At 37.7% G+C, this 24534-nt stretch overlaps 1 protein-coding gene across 1 annotated transcript in view; it reads left to right on the top strand.

Moving 5' to 3' along the window:
* Positions 1 to 1347: 1347 nt before the first annotated feature.
* Positions 1348 to 24534, top strand: part of ABI3BP (ABI family member 3 binding protein) — a gene marked incomplete at both ends in the record, with an annotated part of 97387 nt that continues 74200 nt past the window's right edge. The window contains one exon of the mRNA XM_080919483.1: positions 1348 to 1426. Coding sequence (XP_080775609.1) covers positions 1348 to 1426 — 79 coding nt within the window. The remainder of the gene's footprint in view (positions 1427 to 24534) is intronic.

The following is a 24534-nucleotide window of genomic DNA, read 5'->3' as shown; positions in this document are numbered from 1 at the left end:
CCTTAGTTTTTAAGACAAGGTGTCTGGTTGAATCTCAACCCCAGTGAGGCTGGGCTGCAAAGTAAGCTTCAGGTCTCCTCCCTCGGTTTCCCCAGTGCTGTTCCTTGTGCATGCTGTGGTGCTTGGCTTTTTGATGAGGGTAGTGGGGTCTGAACCCAAATCCCTGTGCTTGAGTAGCAAGCCATGTTCCTAGTCCTCATTCTTCTTTAGAATCTAAAGTTCAGTAAGCTCCACTACATGGCTACAGTCCCATGACCAATGCTGCCATTGCTTCTTTGTGCCATGATAGTGGACCTTTGCCTGCCCCTCCCTTTGCTTTTTTTTTTTTTTTTCTTCTATCAAAAATGAGAATGGTCACAATGTCTTCCTCATAGATGGATCAGAAGAATGTGCACAATTACCTTAGTAATGTGTAAGGTGATTAGATTAATGTCTGTCGTGAAGCAAGCACTGTAATATAAATGGTATTGATAACATCACAAAGAAGTTTGTTCAAAGCAGTTAAGTGGGATCTAAATTTAAAACTCAGTGACTGTTACAACGCCAGTCTGGATTATTATTCCGTAGATGAGACTTGCTTGGTTGGGCCACCTCTTCTCTCTCCACCTCAGCTTTTCTTACTAGTAAGATGGAGACACTTAACACTATAGCCCTAGCACAGCCACTATGTTAAAGGTCATTGTAGAGGCTAGCTCAGTGTAGGGATAAGGCAATGTGCTACCTCTGTGTGTGTGTGTGTGCATTTGTATGTATGTATGTATGTATGTATGTATATGTATGTATGAATGTATACAGTGTATGACTGCACAGCTTAGAACTCATTTGAATTTCCTCATAACATTATAGCTTCACAATACTTCAAATTACATTTTTATAAATTTACTCCCATTTAAAAGAAAGATTGGATTGATGTCCTGGCTAATTAAAAGAAGTTTCCTTCTTAATAAAATTTAATTTTCTATTTAGTGTTTTGATGGGTTTAAGTGTGCCTTTTTATTCTTTAAACTAGTTCATCAAAGGTTTCAAAGTTGCCTGGATAGTTTTCACTGATACAGATTGGTCATAATTTCAGTCCTTACACAGAGGGGAAGGAGAGGAGGCAGGCAGTTGCAGCGTTGCAGAGGGAAATGTGATGATATGTTTTTGCTGTTGTGCCTACTTTTTTTTTTTTTTGAGTGTGTGGGAAAGGGTGTGATGTCATCTTGTCTCCACCCCCTGTGAGTAAGCCCACAGCAGAGCTCAGAGCAACCTCCCGCCTATGTCAGGGGAGGACGTCCACTTAAATGCAGTTCCAGGGTTGCAGGGCACCAAGCCGCATCACTCCCCGTGTGAGCAGGCAAATGCAACATGCTCTCCAGCCTGGGGTGTCTACTTCTCTGTGGAAGTATTGCACTTGCTCTGGGAAATGCACAGAAATTGCCAAAAGGCAAGTAGCTGGGATGTTTTGTATTTTAAAAGTAAGATTATGAGCTGTTTGGTTTTAGCTGTTGATATGAAATGTGATTTGCTGTACAATATGGGGGAGTTATTCTGCAGGGAGTCAAAGGTCATATGTGTGAGGGGGTGACTCAAATGTTGTTTACTCTCTCTCACCCCTGAAGTTTACTTTGTGAGCTCAGCATCTCCTAGCATCTTCTAGCGGAGTACATTCACAGGAACTGAAGTGGTGTAGTTTGAAGCTACAGCATTTGTCTATCAAATCAAATTATATAAACGTCTATTGTAGTTTGTTAGAGTTACTGGTGCTTTTAGCCCTGTCCACAGAGACAATGGAGAGTGGCTAAAGCTTGGGGAGTAGCCTGCTCTGCAAACTGGAATCTTTTGCAAAAGTCTCAAACATATCTGTGGGGTAGGGGCTGAGGAAATGTAGCCAGGTCAGTCTTTAGTACAGTCTTGGGCTAAGTAGCAGACAGGGCTCTCCAGTGGAGTCTGGCAGAGAACTTGATTTGCTGGACAGGACACTCCCCCTTCTCTTGACTAAATTGCTTATTTTAGTGTTGGTATTTTGTTTACAAAAGTCATCAAAAGAAAAGTAAGTTTTCTAAGTTTAGACCCTAGAAGCAATCTTTGGAACTCATTAGCACTAAATCAGGAGCTTCTTCCTTGTCCTGTCAGTGAACAGAAATGCTGCGTGGACTTGTGCTTTTTCGAAGAGGCACTTTAGGTCTGAGGAGGCTTTTTATGGCTCAGACTGCTGTAGTCAGCAGGATTATATAAAAAAAAAAAAAGCTGGAATTTACGGTACAGTTATGCTGAAAAATCTTAGAGGTAACGCATAGCCCACAGACTCATCAAAACTGAGTCTGAAAGAAAAGCTGGTCAGAATGCCTAAAAGGCATGCCGATGGACGTCCTCTCTCTGTAGAGTTTGGTCTAGGATCATCTTGTCTCAAATGCAAAGCCCCCCACCCCCACTGGGTAAAGTGAAACTTGAATCCAGAAGGCTGAAGCGATTTTGGCTAGAGAATAGCTCTCTCTAGGATGGGAACTGTAGCGAAAGGCAAAGGAAACCTCAATTCTGATCAAATTATACGAAGACAAAAAGTATCAAACACCCCTAGGCTTTCCTTCTTTCACAAGTTTTATTCCTCGATCTAATAAACTGTGACTTAATCCATAGCTAATTGTTCACATTGATGTAACCTTTAATAACTTCAATGTTTGAAAGGTGCCAGTAGCATTTTTTAGTTTCAAAACTTGCAGGTGTTTTTACTTTACTCTGTATTTACTGTGTAAGGATGGGAGCCAAAATCGGTTGCTACAGAGTTAGGTAAATTCTAAGTGCCTTAATTTCCTGTTGTCATCATTAGATATAGAACTTTTGGTACAAGTTGCCTATGTTTGTAGTGATAACGATGAATACTTGGTACAAAGTTTTTCTCTCTTTTCTTTTGCCAATCAATGGTTTGCATCCAGATTTCTTTTGTAATGTCTTTTAACAGTCTATAGTTTTGGTGAGTCTGAACAAAATACCAAACTATAACTATTCTAAGATAAACAGTAAATTTCTTTGGTTTTATTTTCTTAAAAGCTATTGAGGAAATTTCTTTAAGTTGGTCACCTTTGTTAATGTGTGTTCCAGAATGTCCTAGAGTAATAAGTGAAGGGAGGGTGGCAGATAGTTCCCTCAGTAACTATCGAGACTTTTCATGATTGCTGTTTATTTGGAGTATGTGTGTGTGTTCGCGTGGGCGCACGTGCACACACAGGGGGTCCAGGGGATTGAATGTTGCCATTCTACATGATCTAAGTATTTCTCAAGAAAGAAAAACATATCCAGCCTTTTAACCCATTGTTTTCCAAACCCATTTGAATGATAGTCCCCTCTCTAGGTGAGCAGCTAGAATATCTCTCTGGAGGCTCTGTAGCAGAACATGTTTGAACAAGGTGCTGGGGGAGATAGGTTCTTCCTTACTGCTGTAGCCTTTAACAGCATCTGTGATTTAAGAGGAGTATAGAAGTTAAGAGCCAGAGACTAATGATGGCTGAACGTAGTCCATCCCAGACTTTGCATTTGTGGACCGGTAAAAATGCATGTAGGTCTAGATAGCAGGGTTCTATGAATAGGGCCCACACTTGACTGTTGCCTTGTGAATGCTCAAAGCTAGGGAGAAATTTTTGCTCTTCTGGAAATCAAGCCATTTTCATTGGTTAAAAAAAAAGTACATTTAACTAGACAAACAACTCAGTCTAGTGTCCATCTTTTTTCTCATTGTATTAAAGAGTGATCAAAACTCCATCATAGGGCAGTATCTGGAAAACACTGGCCTAGCTTAACTGTTTATATAAATGAAGATACCCACAGAAAGGAAAGGGAATTTAGTAACTTTCCAATGTTAATGGCAGAGCCAGGACCTAATACCAATCCTGCTTCCTTCTGGTTAAACAGAACCCATGACCTATCCTATGAATCAGGCCCACAGCACAAATGGGAAAGGTATGGCTCCCTTGAATCATGCCCTTTCTCATGCAGATGAAGGAAATCAGACTACAGCACCCTTAAAACCATCTTGCAGCATTTCCTAAAAACATACCATCATTTTATATATTGATATTATATACTTTATATATGCTGTCATTATATATAAGCAGATATACTCATTTGATTATCTATACGAACTCACTTGTTATATGTCATGTGACTATTTGCATGTCTAGTCACAGATCTTATTCTAAAGATAAGTTGTTAGAGAATTTTTGTTTTTAAAAGTTTAAAGAGTACCAATAATACATCTTTCCTTGCCATCATAAGTTAGTGACGATATTCTTTGGAAATTTATTTAAGTGCATCTCGTGTCCAAACTAAGAGTGAGTGTAATAGCAAGCAAGGTCGCACATTCTCGATTGTGAGGTGATGGGATTGCCCGGCACTGTTCATGGTAACACTGGGGGAAGGTATCTACTGGCTGGTGTCCTGACTATCCTCGGCCTGTAGGACAGATGTCCACCCCAATGGCTCTCCGGGTGAGATTTTCTAGAACTTGTTTTTAAATTTTCTTTTCTTTTTTTTCTTCCTCCCCCCCCCCCCCCATCTTGACTTTTTTTTTCCAGAAGGAAAACTAAACGATGGCACTCAGATACTGGAGCAAATTAGCACATTCCTTTGTGCTCCGGGTACCTCTGGGGCTCTTTGCTTTGGTCACTGTAGAATTTGCTACAATGAAAACCCCAGAGGACAACAGGGCCTGAAGAGAGCCCTGAAAGTGCTAGCGGCTCTGTCACCTTCCCTCTTGAATTATGTAGGAGGAAAGTCACAGAGGGACGTTCCAGGTCCGGATGTGACATCACTAGGGGACATAGACGGCTAAGTACATAGTGAGCAACTGGCACTGTGCCTTGAGTGCGTACTCAAAAGAGGAGTCCTGGACAGAAGGCACTGGGGCAGCTGGAAAGATGACTCAGCAGTTAAGAGTACATCCTCCTTTTGCCTAAGGCTTGAGCTCTCTTCCCAGCCCTGTCAGAGCAGTTCACAGTGCGGTATAGAAACCTCAGACTCCAGCTCTAGAGGATCCGAAGCCTTCTGGCCTCCATTGGGGACCAGCACACATGCTCATCTCCATAAATACACTTTGGTTCTCAATTAAATCAAAATCATCTTAAAAAAAAAAGTAGAAAGATGAATGGCAATAATCAGGGCAATTAATGGCTACCTATTATTCTCTCAGGTAGCAATATTTTTTGAGTGAGTAATGTAATTTAGTGTTAACATATTTTTGATGCAGGAACTCTAAATTCTAAGCGCTTATATGAAGCAGGCATCTTATTACTCTATAGAGTTTCAGATTATGCCTCCAGGTGTTTAAATAATTTGCTCCAAGACATTTATCCAAACAAAGATCCTAGCCTTCACTTCAACAAAGTGTCAGCATCCTGACCCCTGTACAGAAATACTAAGTTGTTCAAATAAAAACCTATGCGCCATGACTGGGGCCTGGAGACCGAGAGGACAAATCATGGGCGTGTCTTCGGGTAGCTCAGTGGTTAGTGGCATTGATGAGGAAGAAGAGGTAATTTCAGCTCAGCGAGAACCTGAGATTGTTCTCCTTTTGCACGATGCCCCTAGGCTTTGAGAACAGCTCAAGGAATTCAATTTAGACCAGAGGACCCAAGCATTCTAAGAGACACCAAGGACAGGGCTGAGAGACAGCATATTTGGGGCAAGGAAGGGTTGGGTGAAAGATGAGGGCACCTTCTTTCTTAGCCTCTTGTGAAGTTTTCAGCCACTCACTTTGGGGGTGGCTCTCGCTTTCCACAGTGCCCTTCTCAACAAAAGGATACAACAAGAGAATGTGTCAATCAAAAAGCTTGGTCTGTCTCTACAGGGGAGGATGTTGTTTCTGAGGCAGTGGGGAAGGTTAACACCCAGAGGGTGGAGGGTTGATTTGGTTGTTGTTGTTGTTTTCTAAGACAGGGTCTCTCTCTGTATCCTGGCTGTCCTGGAACTTGCTCTGTAGACCAGTGTGGCCTAGGACTCAGAGATCTGCCTTCCTCTGCCTTCTGAGTGCTGGGATTAAACATATGCTCTAGCACTGGCTAAGGGCTGATTTTATCAGAATAATGTATTTGTATATTTCTGGGACAGAATTGAATAGTACATAGGAAGAAATTATTCAGTTAGAAAAAGGGTTGTAAAACCACAGGAAACTTATTTTAGTGGTTTATAAAAAATAGTTCTAAATGTTTATAATTTTAGTTCTAATGATTTCTTGTTGTATTTGTGTTTATTCAAATACTATGTATTGGACATCTGAGTAAAATTGAATGAGACCAGCTATGCCTTTAAAACTGAATACTAGAAATGAGCAAATAATCAAATATAGTTTAGTTGAGGCTAAGTTTAGAAAACAATGTCTTAAATAAATTTTGCTGATGTTGATTATAAATATATTAGTTATGCATTCAATAGATTCCTCTATTGGGTAATGAGATACAAAATATTAAGGAATTTTAGCTTTCTGTTTTTCTTCAAGTTAATGGGTTACAAGGCACAATGCTTGAGAACACAGTTCATTAATATCATAGCAAAAAAGATTAAATGTTTTTATAGGTTAGTGCCTGACAAAATGTTTGTCTAAAGCAGAGGTAGTGTGTCTATGCAGGGAGAGCCAGTGAGGTCACATGACCCACCCAGTGCTTCTGTGTGGGTGACCAGCCTCAGAAAGAATTCTCTTTGCTTAGTCTCTCGTTGGCACTGATAAAAGGAGGTGCAGAAGAAAGAGGAAAACTTGATAAAAGTAATCTGAAAAATTATGTAAACTTAAAAAATAAGATAATCTAGTAAGAGAGATTACTAGAATAGTAAAACAAAACAAAACTTGTCTTTTTAACAAGCATAATGAATTAAATAGCATCAGCTATAAAAATGTGAAGTATAGAATGGGAAAACAATAGTTTAAGTACCTACATTTTATTAAAATATCATTAAACATAGAATCAAATTGTTACCTAGCATGTGAGTAATGATGTGTTTATATAAATTATCTCACTTATGAAATATTTTATTAACTTAATAATATATCAAATTATAATAATAAACTTCAATAATATATTATCTATTTCAGTGTAAAAGTTTCCATGAAATTGGCAGCTGAAGAAAATGCACTTATTGTTGCAAAGTTTCTCTCATTCAGTGTCTTACATAAGGCTGCAATGAAGGTTCTAACACTGTATTTCATCTAAAGGCTTGGCTGGAGAAGGTTCTCTTTCTAAGATCTTATGGTCGAAAGGATTCAGTTCACAAAGGGTTGCTGGCATGAGGGTCTCACTGGCCACTGGACAAAAGTCACCTGAGCTCTTGGCTGTATTGGCATTTCTTCTGTGGCTATGTGCCTAGAACAGTCTGCATTTGGGATGTGATTCACACCCTTATGTGGCATAATTGCAGAAACTTTTGCTGTGTGCTTTCGGTTAGAAGCAACTCAAAGATTAGAAGTAGTTATATTCCTCTGGTGAACTTACAATCACTCAAATGCCCCAAAGGCAGTTTCTTGTCTCTCTCTCATCCAGTGGAACTGTGAACACAAGAAATGTAACTCCAGAGAACACACTGGTTTGAGCACTGATACACCATCAGCTGCCCACAGAATTAAGCCTTTAGTGACAGATGCTTCACAGGCGAGGTGCCAGTCAGCTTCTCTATATGGCTGGAGTTAATTCTGAGCAATCCTTGAGAACTGACTTTGTGTCTCCTTAGAAAAGCAAAAGTACCCACCATGAACCTTCTTTTCTGTTTGAAAGAGTTCACATAGGCCAAGGAATCTAGGTGTTGACCAACGATCAGTCTGGAGGAGTATGGTGTAAAAGAAAAAAGTTGCAGGTAAATTACTTTGTCGGTTAAGAGTAAAGTGTGAATTTCTATAAATTTAAAAGCAGTTCTCAATTTCATTACTTCATTTCAGGATTTTATGGCATTGCTCTGCAAAAAGTTAGACACCCTCACCAACTGTACAAAATTTGAGGCACACTTTTTTTTTTTTTCTCATGAATACCCAGGTGTAACTCTGGTTTCATAAATCTCCTGTGATGCCTCATTGCTGTATGGCTCAAACATACAATCTATCAGACAAACCTCAGAAGTCATGGCAGAGAAGCTGGGTCCGTGTTCTTCTGGATTAGATATAAATGTATTTTTATCAATGAGTTAATACTTTATAAATCATAGTAATATTTAAAATGTGAGTAATACATTTTCCATCTCAAGGAGCTTGACCTTGGCTCTATAATGAAAAACATTCATTATAGGTGGCACTTGCTGATCCTAAAGAATGCTAGTGTTCTTTCCCTAACACCTACATGGTGGCTGGCTCTCAGTCTCCAGAAACTCTATGTCTAGAAGATCTGACACCTTTCTCTGGCCCGCACAGGCTCCTGTACACATGTGGAACACCTAACTTCATACACATAAATACACTCCTAAAAACATTAAATTAGTAAACACATTTCTTAAAAAATTGGTCACAAAACATGTTCTTTTTATAGGAACCTATTCTGTATCTTAGTTTGTGGATGCCCATGTGTACTCACATGTATGTGTACACACTTGTGTATGTGATTGGATTGTGTGTGGTATATGCACCTGTGTGTGTAGGACATGCAGAGTCCAGAGAAAGACGTCAGGTATTCTGCTCTGTCTCTCTCCCACCTAGTTCTTTGAGACAGGGTCTCTCATTGAACCTGGTAGTAGATAATAGGCTAGAAGATCTCAGCCATCCTCATGTCTCCATCCCAACTGGGTTGACAGGCACTTGCGTTTCTGAATTTTTTCATTCTCATTAAAATCAACATTTCCAGGGTCAATCCATTGCACTGCACACTCATATACAGAAATCTAATAGCTCTGATATAAACGAGAAGATGACTTCTATAATGCTGTGTACCTCTCTTCCAACAAGCCAGGTTATATGAGTTAACTTGTCTTTCTCCTTTAAATCAAAGATACATTTTCTACCTTGTAGAATGCTTTATGACCAAATACATCTTTCAAATGCATGTATCTGTGTCCTAAATAAAATGGTGGGTCTCTCCCAAATGAGGGAAGGAATCCTGGTAGATTCTCAGACCTCCAGCTTTGCTTCCAATGTGCTGACAAGGTGGTTTTAGATGTTTTTTTTTTCTCCTTAAATATCATCTTTTGATTTTCCCATTTTGTTAGCTGGTAAGAGATTTTCCTGGTATTCCAGGGTCCTGCTGAGCATCCATTGTGCACACAGCATGTGGGCGGGGCAAGACCTAACAGGCCTTCCTTCTGTGAGTGCTTCTGATCCTGCCTTTAAGGAGAGGGTTGGGATGGCTGCCAGAGTTTCCTTGGCAGAAACTCTGGAATTCAGTCCTGTTCCAAATAGGCTGTCAGTGGTGTAGTACAGTCTCCTTCTAGTTTCCTGGATGGAGTTAAGCTATTCCTTGCCAGATAGTTCAGGAGAAAGCATCAACCCTGCACTCTTCTGGTTCATCCTCTCCAGACACCCTGGTGACTGTGCTGTCACTGAATTCTTCCCTAAACACTCCCATTTTCACTGGACTCAGAATACCATGCATGCTGCTCCACTGAGGTTTACTTTAATCTGTAGTTATGAATTGGAAGGATAAATATTCAAAGATATAGGTTAGTAGGTAAATAACAGAAATAAGTTAATATTTGCAAGTTAATAAACCCCCTCTTTGAACATCAGATATTTTTCCCTCTGAAAAGAGACCATAAAAATATCAGTTATTTTACTTTTGCCAACAAATAATATTAGGGTAACTTTAATGAATCTTTTGACAATTGTTTTGTATATCTGGTAGTGTGTGCATCTGTGTGTGTGTGTGTGTGTGTGTGTGTGTGTGTGTGTGTTTGAAGGTGGTGCTAATAGTTGATATTGAAAAGAAAGAGGGAAATGTACAGAACAGTTCATAGCTTATGTACTTCTTGAAAAGTCACTGAGAGAAAAGCATCCTTGGTCCCATGGTATAGCAGCCCCACACAGAGACAGGACCTGGGGAGTGGAACCAGGTTTCTTCAGAGGCTTTGAACATAACTAACTACCAGCTTCCCACTGTTTCCTCCTGTGGAAGTTTGAAAGGTTCATCTCTGAGGAGAATGGCCTCTTACTCTGAAAGATCTTGAAGAACAAGCCATGGTCCTTGGTCAGTATTTTCTTGCCTGTATCCAGGTGTCTAAGCCAGTATGTGGCCTGGCTTTCCCCTGGTCGATGTTCTTGATTGACTTGGTCAGAGCCTGATGAGTCACTTCATGGAATTCTTTTTCTGCCCATCCTTTTCCTTTCTTTATTCCTTCCCTCTCTCCCTCCCTTTCTTCTGTATTCTCTTTTTGTTTCCATTTTTTCTTTTTCCTAAACTTTCAGCCCCCATCTTCCTCTTCCTATAAAAGTCCTCAGAGCATTCTCTGGGTTTCCACTTCAGCCTGTGTTCTCTCCTCACAGCTGACTTTCCAGCTGTTTGGAATAAACCAAAGTCATCTCTTTGGAAGACAGTGTGTACTCTGTCTTGTTAAGGAGGAAGGCTATTTTAATGTTTTATGCTAAGAGCTCCAATAGGTTGAAAAAATGTTTCTTACCCATTTATCTTAGCATCAGTGAGCTTGCAAAAGGATACATTTACATTCATCTGATGAGTGCTAAGTCTATCAGACAGCATAAACTAGAACTGTCTATTTCATGGTTCATTCTTAAATGATATTGAGTCTAGCATAAGACATGATGCCTTATTAAAAAGAATCAGTGTATAATGACAAAAGTCAAACTTTATAGTGTCAATTTCTAAAGTTCGTTTTTACAATAAAAAATCTATTTGGCTTATTGTAGTTGTTGCAGCTTAATATTTTGAAAAACAAGCAGAGAACTTTTCTGTTTTCTAGTTGTTCAGTGAGTTACACCTGAAGTTAAAAAACCGTGTTTCCCTTTATTTCACTCTCAACCAACATTTTCACAAAATGATGTTTCTATGTAGAGTGTCCTCAGTAAATGCATTGGCAGCTTGACTATCGTTGTGTGTATTTAATTGTATTTCATCATGCAAAGCGTCTCTCCTAGATCTCCACATCTTAGGCTCACCACTTTCTTGGCCTACACTCATCAGGCATTTTCCAAATTTTCTTCTTACTTTGTTTACAAATAATCCTCCATCTTTCTTTTCTGCCTTTGCAACTTCTAATGTCTCTGGAAGACTACCCATCCTGTCTGCCATGGTGCATTTATAGAGTTCATTGGCTTTTAGGCTTTGTCTCTATTACTTTTCTTCTGGTTGAAACAAAGATACTTGATAGAAGTAACTTAAAGGAGGAAGGGTTTATTTTGGCTTCTGGCTCCAGAGTGTATAGTCATTTGTCAAGGAGGGAATATGGTAGTAGTCCCTGGCAACCTACAATGTGACTAGGTCTTCATGAATCTCAAGGGACCAGGGAACAGAGAGCTTGGTCTTAATGTGGCAAAGGATGTAGCCCTGAAGGTCAACCCTCTAGTGAATCACTTCTGCACTAGATCCTCCTTTCCTAAGGTTCACAACCTCTGCAGGCAGTGCCATGAGATGGTGACTATGCGTTCAAATACACGAGCCTGTGCTAGATCTTTTATGTTCAAACTAGTACAGATTTTTTCTAACTTTAACCCGTACTAAGAAATATCTATATCTATATCTATATCTATATCTATATCTCTATCTCTATCTCTATCTCTATCTATCTATCTATCTATCTATCTATCTATCTATCTATCTATCTATAGATAGATATCCATATAGTCATCCCTGTATGTTCTACTTCTAAGCCATCAACCAATGGTAAATCTGATATATTTGAAAGACAAACTATATTTGTGCTAAATAATTACAGCTTTGTTTATTGTGACTAGTCCCTAGACCATGCAGTATAATCACTATATGACAGCAATTTCATGTTATTGGGTATTATAAGTAATGCAGATGATTTAAAGTTTACAGAAAGATATGAACGGGCTATATATAAATGCTTCACTATTTTATATTGTCATTTGAGTATTCATGAATTTTGCATGTGTGACAGGTACTGGAACCAATCCTCAATGGATATAAGTAGATAACTCTATAAATTAGGTTTGGGGAACTAGATTACTGTGTAATTACAGTCACCCTGTGCTAGGTTGTTCTGGTTTTCCTTGTGATAAAATTAGAAATAGCTGAAAGTTCGACAAACATTACGTTTTGGACTAACAGGTTGAGTATGATTTAAAATTGTTTGGCTTACAGTTTAAAGTACATTTCAACATGGAAGGTGAGGTGCCGTGGCCAGAATGGGTTGAGCTGTGGCAGGAGTGTGGGTTGCTGGTCCCCTGTGTCAGTTGAGGAGCAGGAACACTGGAACATGAACACTGCTTGCTTCCACATTCTCATCCAGGCTCAGACCCCAGTCCGTAGAGTGGCCTTAACCACCTTTGAGAAGTATCTTCACATCTTAGTGGGACTCCCTGCAGATGCCCTCATACACATGTCTTCTGGGTGATTTTAAGTCCTGTCAATGTGACAATACAAATTAACCATCACATGTAATAAGAAAGATCATGATCCACTTAGAGAAGGAATATCGTGTCATACTATCAATTAGTCAACATTCTTTTCTTCTTACACACTTTTGGCAAGAAAATCCACCTTTATAGCTTGTTACCCACAAATATGTCAAGACACCACTCTCTTAACTGTTTATAAAAAGCAATGTATTTAGTTGTATAATCCCCTAACCTTGTCAGTCGAATTGTATTATATAACATTTATTTGTCTGGCACTCAGTGAAAACATCTGTTCTCACTTAGGTCAGAAAACTAAGATGAGTATTTACTGTGGTGTTTCCCAAAGCCATCATAGTCCATGGCTCAAGTGTCCTGTGCAAGGGCTTTGTGGTGTCCCAGCACCATTCCTTTTAAACATTCCTTTTCATAGCTGGAGGTTCACAGGCCACAGAAAAACCACAGACATGAACACTAAGTAAACTTCCTATAAATTATGAAATAATTTAAAAGGCATTAAAGGATAAACATGGGCATATTTTAGGGACAGTCTCTCCAGGGACTGTCCTATTTCTGTGAGCATGTCCCATTAAAAGGAAAACCAGAAACCAAATGCCACCAACACCGGCAAAAACTATTGATCTCAATGTGAACTGAGTCTTCAGTTTCTTCTACTTACTTGGCATTGATGGTATTTGTAGCCTACATCCATCCTTATGGCTTGCTTGGATGCAGGATAAACAAAAAACAAAACAAAACAAAAAAGACCATATAAAGGGCTGGACAGGTAGTTCAGTGGTTAAGAGTATGTTCTAGCTTTTTGCAGAGGACTTAAATTCACTTCCTAAGCCCATATTAAATGGCTCACAATCACCTATTATTTTAGTTGCATGAGACTTTGACATCTCTGCCCTCAGGCCTTCCTGGGCATGCACGTTCACATCGTGTACATATAATTAAAAATAAATATAAATATTTTAATTAAAAATAACCTTATAAATTGTATTACATATTTACATGTATTACATGTTTAACAAATCTGGAAATAATGTTTTACACATTCAGGTCAAATATCCCTAACCCAAAATTAAAAATCTAAAATGCCCCAAATACTACATTTTTATTCTACCAACACAGTGATATAAGTGGAAAGTTTTTTTTTTTTTTTTTTTTACCTGATTTCAGGTGATAGGTCACAGTCAAAAATGCAGGTGTACCAGCAGCATAGTGTAAATGTATTTACTTTATAAACTAAGTGTATAAAGTAAATATGAATTTTATGTTTAGATTTATGTTATGTCCTCAAGACATCCCATTAAGTATATGCAAATATTCCGCCAACCAATAAAAATTTCATAAAACAGAAAATACATATTGTCTCAAACATTTCAAAAAAGGTGTGTGTCTTAGCATTACTATGAAGAGACACCATGACCATGTCAACTCCTATAAAAGACAACATTTAATTGAGGTTGGCTTACAATTTCATAGGTTTCATCCATTATTGTCATGATAGGAAGCATGGTGTCATGAAGGCAGACATAGTTCTTGTGAAGGAGCTGAGAGTTCTAGGCCTTGATCTACAGTCAACAACAGGAGCCTGTGTATCAAACTGGGCATAGCTTGAACATAGGAGACCTCAAAGCCTACCCCAATAGCGACACATTTCTCCCAACGAGGCCACACCTCCTAAGAGTGCCATTTTCTTAAGGACCAACACATGAGTCTATGGAAGCCATAACTGTTCAAACTACCACGGTGTGTTCCTTAACATGTATATTGAGGATCAAGGGCTCAATATCAAGGTTCAGAATTCTGGAAGACTTGTTACAACACATAATGCTGGTGTTCAGCCCCAGAGACTTATTCCATGGATCTGAGCTACAGTTCATTAGAGAGTTTTCAGGGCTTACAAGTTCTCAGATGATATATATGCTACTGATGCTGGGGGAATAATTCAAAATCACAGACTTATGAATCTAGTTAATATTCAGAGTCATACCCTGCCTAAAGCCTAGTTTCATTGTATGCTACAGACTCTGATGAAGTTGTTCTGGTAGTCTTTGTGCTAAGTTGTGGGAGTCTCTGTGACCACTAGGTCTTCAGGTAATGATTCTTGAAAGATAAGAAGGCAGTTGTTGTTTAAAGTTCAAGATTCTGACACTGGACACATTGCTTAAGGCATATTTAAGCACAGCAGAATTTGGAAAAAAAATATTCCAATTGATAACTCAATTGATGTGAACAATAAAGCACACATCTAAACTCTTTGTAAAGTACATATGACTTCTTCCATAAAAATAAATTCTATAGGTTTACATAGTATACATGCTATATCTTAAGAATGGGGTGTGGGTCTGGTGTGGTTTCAGTTTTACAGATAGTGCAAAGATCATCAGGCTATTAACTTCTTGGATAGAAAAAAGATTATATATCTCTTCCTTTGAGGAGACAACCCTGTGTGTTTAACATTCCTGGTTTGCCTAGTGCTTTATCTGTGAACCTCCTACACTAAGTGTCTATGGGTAGCTGATGGAATTAGCCATGGGCTGAGGGATAACTCCATTTTTTTATGTAATCAGGATGAAGCAAGAGGGTACTGACTTGAAAGACAATAATTTAATATAAACTTCTCTAATATCCTGTAGCCCTCAGGATTTGGAGAAACTGTGTGTCCTAATGTTTAGTATGTGATAGCCTTCGGCAGGAGAAAGTTTGCCTCGAGATAGTGATCTTTAAAGTTTATGTTCAGATAGTTCCTCCACCTTATAATGAACTTGCTGGCTGTATTTTATACTTAGCAGTTTTACCACAGCTTTTACTTAATATAACTTTATTTAGTGATGGGTAATGTTTGAAACTTGAACTAAAAGATTCTGGTGACATCATGAACTGTCAGTGGATGTATAGAAGTTAGATTGTGTGTGTATGTGTCAACTGCAACCCAACTCAAGGTCCACATTATAAAATGTTGACCAGTTACTTCACTAGGTCAATGAGACAAATGAAAATTTTAAATTATAGAGAAATTTGATACTTAAGGTAAATATTTTCTGTCATTTTGACCTTCATAGATTGTTAGGCCTTATGTCAATATTGAACATTTGCCTATTACATTTGAGAATGGCAGTGAGCTGAAAGCTTTGCATTTAGCTTAAAGTGAGTTTCTTTCCCTTGCTGAGGGCATCCAGAAAATTATTGAAGTTGGGGATACCGTAGTGTCCTTAGGTTTTAATACAGCTTAGTTTTGCTTCTCAAAAAGGTCAAGAGTTAATTCGAATTAACCTGGTTTTTGTTTGTTTGTTTGTCTTTTATGTAGAGCATTAGGGTAGATCAAATGAGAGATATGCAGTGACTGTGTACAATGAGAGTTCATGAAGAACTTTACATTTTATAGCTGAGATGTAACACAGTTTATATTGGACAACTGATTTTGATGTGCTGCAAACAGTTTTCGTGAGGAAATTCCATGTCCACGGTGAGCTACAATCATTTGGTATGATCTTGAATATAGAATTCATTAAAGTAATGAAGATATGTGACCTCTGAGGCTAGGTTATTAAAAACCCTGAAATGAATTCCTTTCTTACCATCTTTTGATTATCTAATATGGAGAAGGTGAGTTGTCATATCTTGAAAAGTAGTTGCCATCCTGTGGACACCCAGTTAAGCTAAGTGGATCACAAACCAAACCAAAAGTCACTGATTTGAGAAAGGGACTAATAGGGAGGAGGAGGTAGAGGTGATAGGGATAAGAAGGAGGTAAGAGAGTAATTAGCATGAATTATGTATGTATATACATATACACGCACATATAATATATATACATATAATTGTTAAAAAAAAACTTTAAAATACAGTGATAAATGCACCTAAGCTTATTTGTTGCACAAATCTTCAGAAATATTATTTTACCTATGAGAAAAAGATACATAGGAATAAATTTGTAGAAGAATATTTAGAACAATTACTCTTTCCAAGACTATAAAATACTAAACATAATTGCTTTTCAAGTAGTAAATTGAAAAAATACACAACAAACATCCCTTTTTAAGAATCTGTAGAAATTATTTGATGGTTTGAAGCAGCTTAAAGCATATCTTCGGATGTTTTCACAAATGGTCTGTTCTTTACTCCAGGGCCATATCAGGTCAGGCCTAAGGCAAAGGGTATGGATCTATATTGATTCTGCTAACCCTTAAGAGTCAACCTGTGCCCAAGTTAGCTTACAGAGAGCCAGATCAACGATCCACCCTTTAGTTGACCTACATCCTCTAGTTCCCCTTGAGGAAGAACTAGCCCTCTAAGGAAAAACTTGATTCAGGCCCAGTTCTCATCCCCTTGGCTTTAGCATTGACTCATGGTCAAGTTCATTACTTATGTAATTATATTTCCAGGATATGCACTGAAGATGTCTTATCTCTTATGAAAGTTATTTTATAAACATACTATGAAGACTGTAGATACAAAGAAGAAAAACCAGAGAATTCAGGGGATAGCTCCTTAAGTAATGTTCTTGCCTTCTGTCTTAGTTAGGGTTTTATTGCTGTGAAGAGACCATGACCACAGCAACTTTTAAAAAGAAAAAACATTTAATTGGAACTGGCATGCAGTATGTAGGTTTGGTCCATAATCACCATGGCTGAAAGTGTAACAGAGTCCAGGCAGACATGTTGCTGGAGAGGCAGAGGATATAGACAAGTTCTATATCTGGATACACAAGCAACTAGATGTGAGCAGTGAGCTACTAGATCTGGTTTGAGCTTCTGAGACCTCAAAGCCCAACCCTAGTGACATACTTCCTTCAGCAAACCCATGCCTAGCAATAAGACCACACCTCCTATAAGTGCCACTCCTATGGACTTATGGAGCTCAATTTTATCCAAACCATAACTTCCAAGCATAAAGATCTGAGTTCAATCTCAATAACCCATGTAAAACAAAATAAAAAATTAATCTCTTTCCAGTTACTGTCTGTGCCCTGTGCTGACCCTGTGCATAACAAGAAACAATAATCATTCGTCCATAATATCTCTCAACATTAGTGAATTCAATTCCCTAATAAAAAGACATAGACTAGCACACTGGAATGTAAGGAAGATCCAACGTTTTGCTGCATACAAAAAACACACTCCAGTGACAAAGACAGACACTATCTCAGAGTAAAAGCCTGAAAAAAATTTTCCAAGCAAATACAACCAAGAAAGAAGCTGGAGTAGCCATTCTAATATTGAATAAAATTGACTTTAAACCAAAAGTTATCAAAAAAGATAAGGAAGGACATTTCATACTCTTCAAAGGAAAAATTCATCAAGATGACATCTCAATTCTGAATATTTATGCTCCAAATGCAATGGTACATACATTCATAAAAGAAACCTTGCTAAAGCTCAAAGCACACATTGAACCTCACACTATAATAGTGGGAGACTTCAAAACCCAACTCTCATCAGACACAGATGAGACAGATCACAGAAACTAAACAGGGACACAGTGAAATTAACAAAGGTTATAAACCAAATGGATTTAATGGATATCTATAGAACATTTCATCCTAAAACAAAAGAATATACCTTCTTCTCAGCACCTCATAGTACCTCCAAAATTGACCATATAATTGATCACAAAACAGGTCTCAACAAATACAAGAAGCTTAAAATAATCCCATGCATCCTATCAGATCACCATGAATTAATACTGGTCTTCAACAAAAACAATAGAAAGGCAGTATACACATGGAAGCTGAACAATACTCTACTCAATAATAACTTGGCTAAGGAAGAAATAAAGAAATTAAAGACTTTAGAATTTAATGAAAATGAAACCACAATATACCCACACTTATAGGTAAAAGCAGTGCTAAGAGGAAAACTCATAGGTGTGAGTACCTCATAAAAGGAAACTGTAGAGAGCATACACCAGCAGCTTGACAACACACCAGAAAGCTCTGGAACAAAAAGAAACAATTGCACCCAAGAGTAGACGTCAGAAAATAATCAAACCCGGGGATGGAATCAACCAAGTAAAAACAAACAAACAAACAAAATTACACAAAGAATCAACAAAACCAGGAGTTGGTTCTTTGAGAAAATCAACAAGATTGATAAATTATTAGCCAGACTAACCAGAGGGCACAGAGACTGTATTCAAGCGAACAATATCAGAAATGAAAAGGGAGACTTAATGACAGGAACTGATGAAAAAAAAATCAGATCCTAGTACAAAAGTCTATACTCAACAAAACTGGAAATCTGTATTAAATTAACTATTTTTTTAGACAGATACAAAATATCAAAGTTAAATCTAAATCAGAAAAACCATCTAAACAGTCCCATAACCCCTAAAGAAATAGAAGAAGTCATCAACAGTCTCCCAACCAAAAACAAATAAAAAATTGCAAAGCTTCTGTAAGGCAAAGGACGCTGTCAAAAGGACAAAGTGGCAACTGGTAGAATGGGAAAAGATCATTGCCAATTCTACATCTGATAGAGGGCTAGTATCCAATATATACAAAGAACTCAAGAAGTTAGACTCTGGAGAATCAAATAACCCTATTAAAAATGGGGTACAGAGCTAAACAAAGAATTCTCAACTGATGAATGTTGAATGGATGAGAAGCACCTAAAGTAATGTTCAACATCCTTAGTCATCGGGGTACTGCAAATCAAAACCCTGAGATTCCACCTCATACCAGTAAGAATGGCTAAGATAAAAAGCTCAGGTGACAGAAGATGCTGGTGAGGATGTGGAAAAAGAGGAACACTCCTCCATTGTTGGTGGGATTGCAAACTGGTACAACTGCTCTGAAAATCAGTCTGGTGGTTCCTGAAAAAATTGGAATTTTTTTTTTTTTTTTTTTTACAAAAAATTGGTACTACCTGAGGACCCAGCAATACCACTCCTGGACGTATACCCAAAAGATGCTCTAACATACAACAAGGACACATGTTCCGCTATGTTCATCATAGCCTTCAGATGTCTTTCAACATAGAATATCTAATAAAAAAAAAACCAAAAAGAAAGAAAGAAATTCATGAAGTCATTGTTTTTAATAGCTGAGTAATTACACACTTCCATTGTGTAAATGTACCACATTTTCTGTGTCTATTTCTCTGTTGAAGGACATCTGAGTTTTTTTTTTTTTTTTTTTTTTTTTTTTTTTTTTTTTTTTTTTTTTTTAGCTCCTGGCTATTATAAATAAGCCTGTTAGATTTTTATAAAATTCTTGGCAAATGGATGAACCTAGAAACTATCATTCTGAGAGACGCAACCCAACAACCAAAAAACCACTCATGGTATGCACTCACTGATAAGTGAATATTAGCTCAAAAGCTTGGATTAGCCAAGATACAATTCATAGACCACAGGAAGCTCAAGAATAAGGATGACCAAAGTGAGGATGTGTTAGTCTTTCTTAGAATGAAAAATAAAAATATTCTCAGGAGAAAATATGGAGACAATGTTTGGAGTAGAGAATGAAGAAAAATTCATCCAGAGATTGACCTACCTGGGGATCTATCCCATATACAGCCACCAAACCCAAAGAACATTGTTGATGCCAAGAAGTGCATGCTGACAGGAGCCTGACATAGCTGTCTCCTGAGAGGCTCTGCTAGAGAAGGAACAAATACAGAGGCAGATGCTTGCAGCCAACCATAGAACTGAGGACAGGGTCCTTAATGGAGTAGAGAAAAAAATTGAAGGAGTTGAAGGGGTTTGAAACTCCATAAGAACAAAAATACCAACCAACCAGAACTTCCAGGGGTTAAACTACTATCTAAAGAGTACACATAGATGGACCCATGGCTCCACCTACACATGTGGAGGCCTTTTTGGGTAGCAGTAGGACGAAAAGCTTTTGGTTCTGCTAAGGCTCTATGCCTCAGTGTAGGGGAATGTCAGGGCAGGAAGGAGGGAAGGGGTAAGTGGGTGGTTGAACATTCTCATAGAAGCAGGGAGAAGGGGGAATGGGATAGAGGATATTGAAGGGATTTAGGAAAGGGGATAACATTTGAAATATAAATAAATCATATCCAATAAAACCTATAAAAACAAAATATGAAGGTGTATACCTGAAATCTTAGTGCTGTGGCAGTTGAAAAAGGTAAGTTCCTGGGCTTCCTGGCTGGCTAGCCTAGCCTACTTGATGAGTTCTATGTTAGTGGGTGGTCCTTCAAAGAATCCAAATCAACCATCCAACCAAACACAAGAAAGCACAAGGTAGATGACTCCTTAGGAATGCAATTCTGATCTCTATATGTATGTGATTATCCTTTTTTTACACACTTGTACCCACACACAAACATGTGTACACACAGATGAGAAAGACAGTGTCTCAGTGTAGTTCATATTATATTAGAAGGGTTACAAAATATACAGAAGAATACAATGTTATAAAAGCTACATCTGCAGACAAATATAAAACTAAAGCAGGTATGTAGAAAAGGGGCTTATTTTGAATAGGAAGAATTTAAAAGGCTTGAGTTAGGTTTTTTGCTATTCTGAAACCATTAGTGACATTTCCACAAGTGTCTTATTTTTTTAAAACACTTCATAGAGAGTAGATATTATCAGGTGAACAAAGTTTTCTCACTCTAAACTAGGCTATATAGTATCCATGAACACAATTTAGAAGACATAAGAAGCATGTCTGTCTGTCAGGGCTCTCCCAGAGCATGGCATGTCCTAATCCTTTGACCTCGCTAGGTTTTATTAATGGATATCATTATTGCAAAAGTCATGTACGCTTGATTGTTTCAAAGTCACAGCTTTATAAAATCTTTACAAAGAAATATCAGACTCTTGGTAGTTAATAAGGTAGTAACAAAGCAAAGGCCTTGTAAATGAAGTGGGGGAAAGGCAGCTTCTATGAAAAACAAAATTTCAGTCTGTATCCCAATGAGTCTTTCACAGAGATGTGTAAGGATCCAGGGAATTTCAAGGCCTCATGTCATCTTTGGCTTTTGCTCTGATTCCGGTTGTCTTGGATTTGACCTCTAAGGCTCTTATCAGAGTTGCCAAGGAAGGGCTGTGTTAGCAGTGAAAACAGCTCATTTTTTCTTTTATCCACTGTCAATAAACAGACCTAATTAAGCAAGCTAAATATTCAGGATTTGAAACAGACTCTGGAAGAATGCCAGGGACAAAGAAAATGGTTGAATGGAGCAAAAGCTTTGAGTACTATCATCTTAGGCAGGTGCCACTAGAAAAACCAAAACTTCCAGGAAGCTAACTGTGTGTAATCCCTTTCCTGTCTCCTTCATTCTTAAAGCTTTCATTTTGAAGGTTATTTGATCCTCCTGTGCCCAACCCTTCCCCTGTAATGTCTCCTAAGCCTTGGCATTTAAGCTCTGGTTTTGTTATCTAAAGTTGAGTTTCAGTATAACAAAATAGGAAGTCTCCAAAAGATGAAAGGTTTTTATTTACATCTTAATAAAAACACTTTCGATATTTTCAACATCCTTATTTCTTCTTGTCTTTTTCTAAGACAAAGTAAGCATAACAGTGTCTTAAAAGAAATTCTGCATAATGTTATTAATGAATGGGGTTTAAAAGTATTACATAATCCTCATATTAGTAGATTAAAATTACTAACATCTTATGTAACTGGTGAATGCCTTTGTCTTACATGGGGTCTCCTAGCAAGCCAAGGTCTCAAACAGCACGTTGGTCAGATTTGGCTGTCCAAACTAGGGCTATCATCCCATGTTGCACCCTGCAGCTAAACATGCTTCATTTTAACATTACTCTCAGTGAATTAGTACCATTGCTATTCATTATTGTGAAAAAATAAGCAAAATATGATTTCTTTTTCTTCCAAATTTTAAATAAATGGTTAAAGGTGTCTTGTTTCCTATTTGTCTGTTCCATCCAATCTGAACACATTTTTAGCTTGTCACAGTTAATCAAGTCATAAAACACTTGTATGCCCTCAGAGCATTCCACTGTGCATGGTGGCCAGTAATTCTCATCCATGACGTCCCCTAGCAAATGCTGCTCTAGTTTCTGCTCTACTGTGTAATAGATGTGTGTGTAGCAAATAGCCCTTTAATCTATTTTTTCCTTCTTAATGGAATTTTAATATGCTCACATAGCCATAGGTATTAATACTTTTAGTTCATTTTGTGATTACCTTCAATAATAAATGGATATTTGGGCTTTTTTTCCTGCTTCAAGCAAAAATGAATAAATGGTCTCTAAATATTTGCTCATGAATATGTGTGCCAAGAAATAGTTTCATTTTATCTTGAGTAAATATGATAGAAAGTGTTAGTCATATATTAAATAAATGTTCAACCTTAAAGGAAATGTCAAACTTTTCCCAAGTGGCTATAACATTTTCTTAATAGAAAGGTATGAAGCCTCTATATTGTTCTATGCATCTTCCAGAAATTTATAGTGTCAAAATATTTATTTATTTATACTCATAACTATTTTAATAGAAAAAAACAGCTAATTTTTTAATGTATACTTCTATTCCTTCTAGAATTGCTTCCCATTTATTAAGCATGATTTTTTACATATAAAGTTGCCTGATTTAAAGGGTATAGGTCAAATTAAGTTTCTAAAACCCACACTGATTTTTATCAGATGAGATGGGATCTGGAGACTGGCTGTACCTACCTGGCACAGAGGCAACATTCAGTAAAGTTCAGCCTTATCTCCTCTGCATGCGTCTTCATGACCCAAAGTTCTATAACATGAATTAAAATGTTATATATCTTCCCCTTTTTACTTTATTGTTCAATTTAGGCCTGATTTAAGCACTTCAAAAGACAATACTTTATTAATAACTAGAATCTTAGTTGAATCCAGGTACCTATATCGTGCAGAAAAGCAAGGCCACAGTGTGCTTGGAAAATGAGGTAAAGTGATCTCTGCACTTGGGAAGGAATTTATCTGGTGTGGTATTTCCTCTGCTTCTAGCTGGCTGGGTGACCCCAGTGCAATTAAATATGTGTTTCTTGGTATTGTGAATCATGAAATGTAATTCTGTTGGTCCTTATTTCAGAGTGTAGTAATCTTCTACAAACTTTCAGTAAAACCAAGTTGTTGAATATTGAACCATTCTTTCTGGGTGAAACAATTGGCTTCTTCTCAGCCTCTGCTGATATTTTCATCAGCGGACCAGTGATCATCTTGTTTTACAAGTATTTCTCTTCAAAGATACCTTACTTAGCATATGTCATTAATTCATTCATGTTAAATATTGGCTGATATATTGTTGCTCATGTCCAAATGTTTATCTAACTTCATTTGTTCTTTGACTCCATAAGGCACGTCATAAACTTCTTATCAGTAGAGATAGCATCTTGCCCAACAATACTACACTCATAAACCTTTTGAAATCACCACAAAGGCATACAAATAGAGGCATTATGGCCCTAGGAACATGATAAGGGTTGAAACAAAGGGGCAGAGTCTTATTTTGTTCAACATGAACTGGGAAGGTGGGCACTTAATGAGTCCAATCTTTCATTGATTTGCCCCTCCCTGTTCACAAACAACTGTGAGCAAACATTTAATACTGATTTGTTGGTTTCACATGCATTTAAGCAAATAGAGACCTTTGCAAGCACACAATCAGTTGGTAATGAGGATCCATTCTATGTGCCACATCCGCTCTACAGGGCGGATCATGAACATCGAAGATGCCACATTTACAAGATGATTCTGGTATTATATGGCATACACTTCCTTTTCTATTTAAGGTCTGAAGCATCTGAGCACTCATTAAGAAATATCAGCACTTAAAGATTGGACATCTACTGCCCTAAGCAGATGAGGGGAAAGAAAGTGCCTAATAGAAGTGCTTATTTGCTTTGAAAATGCGCATTAACATGGTGATAATAACAAAGCAAATCAGAGTTGCTTTGTGCACATCTGTAGATGTTACTACTGAACTATTGTAATTGAGTGGTCATTTCTCTTCTTGGCCGAAGGAGTACTTTTTATATCATAAAGGTACTTAACAAATATTTGCAGTCACTGGTTTATGTGTAGGCTTCTTTCAGATATATTTGAAAAATATTTGAAAATATATATATATTTGTCTCTGCTTC

Source organism: Micromys minutus, assembly GCF_963924665.1.
Source record: "Micromys minutus genome assembly, chromosome: 7".
NCBI lineage: Eukaryota > Metazoa > Chordata > Mammalia > Rodentia > Muridae > Micromys > Micromys minutus.
The sequence above is the reverse complement of the archived record's forward strand: the minus strand, read 5'-3'. Positions and strand labels throughout refer to the sequence as shown.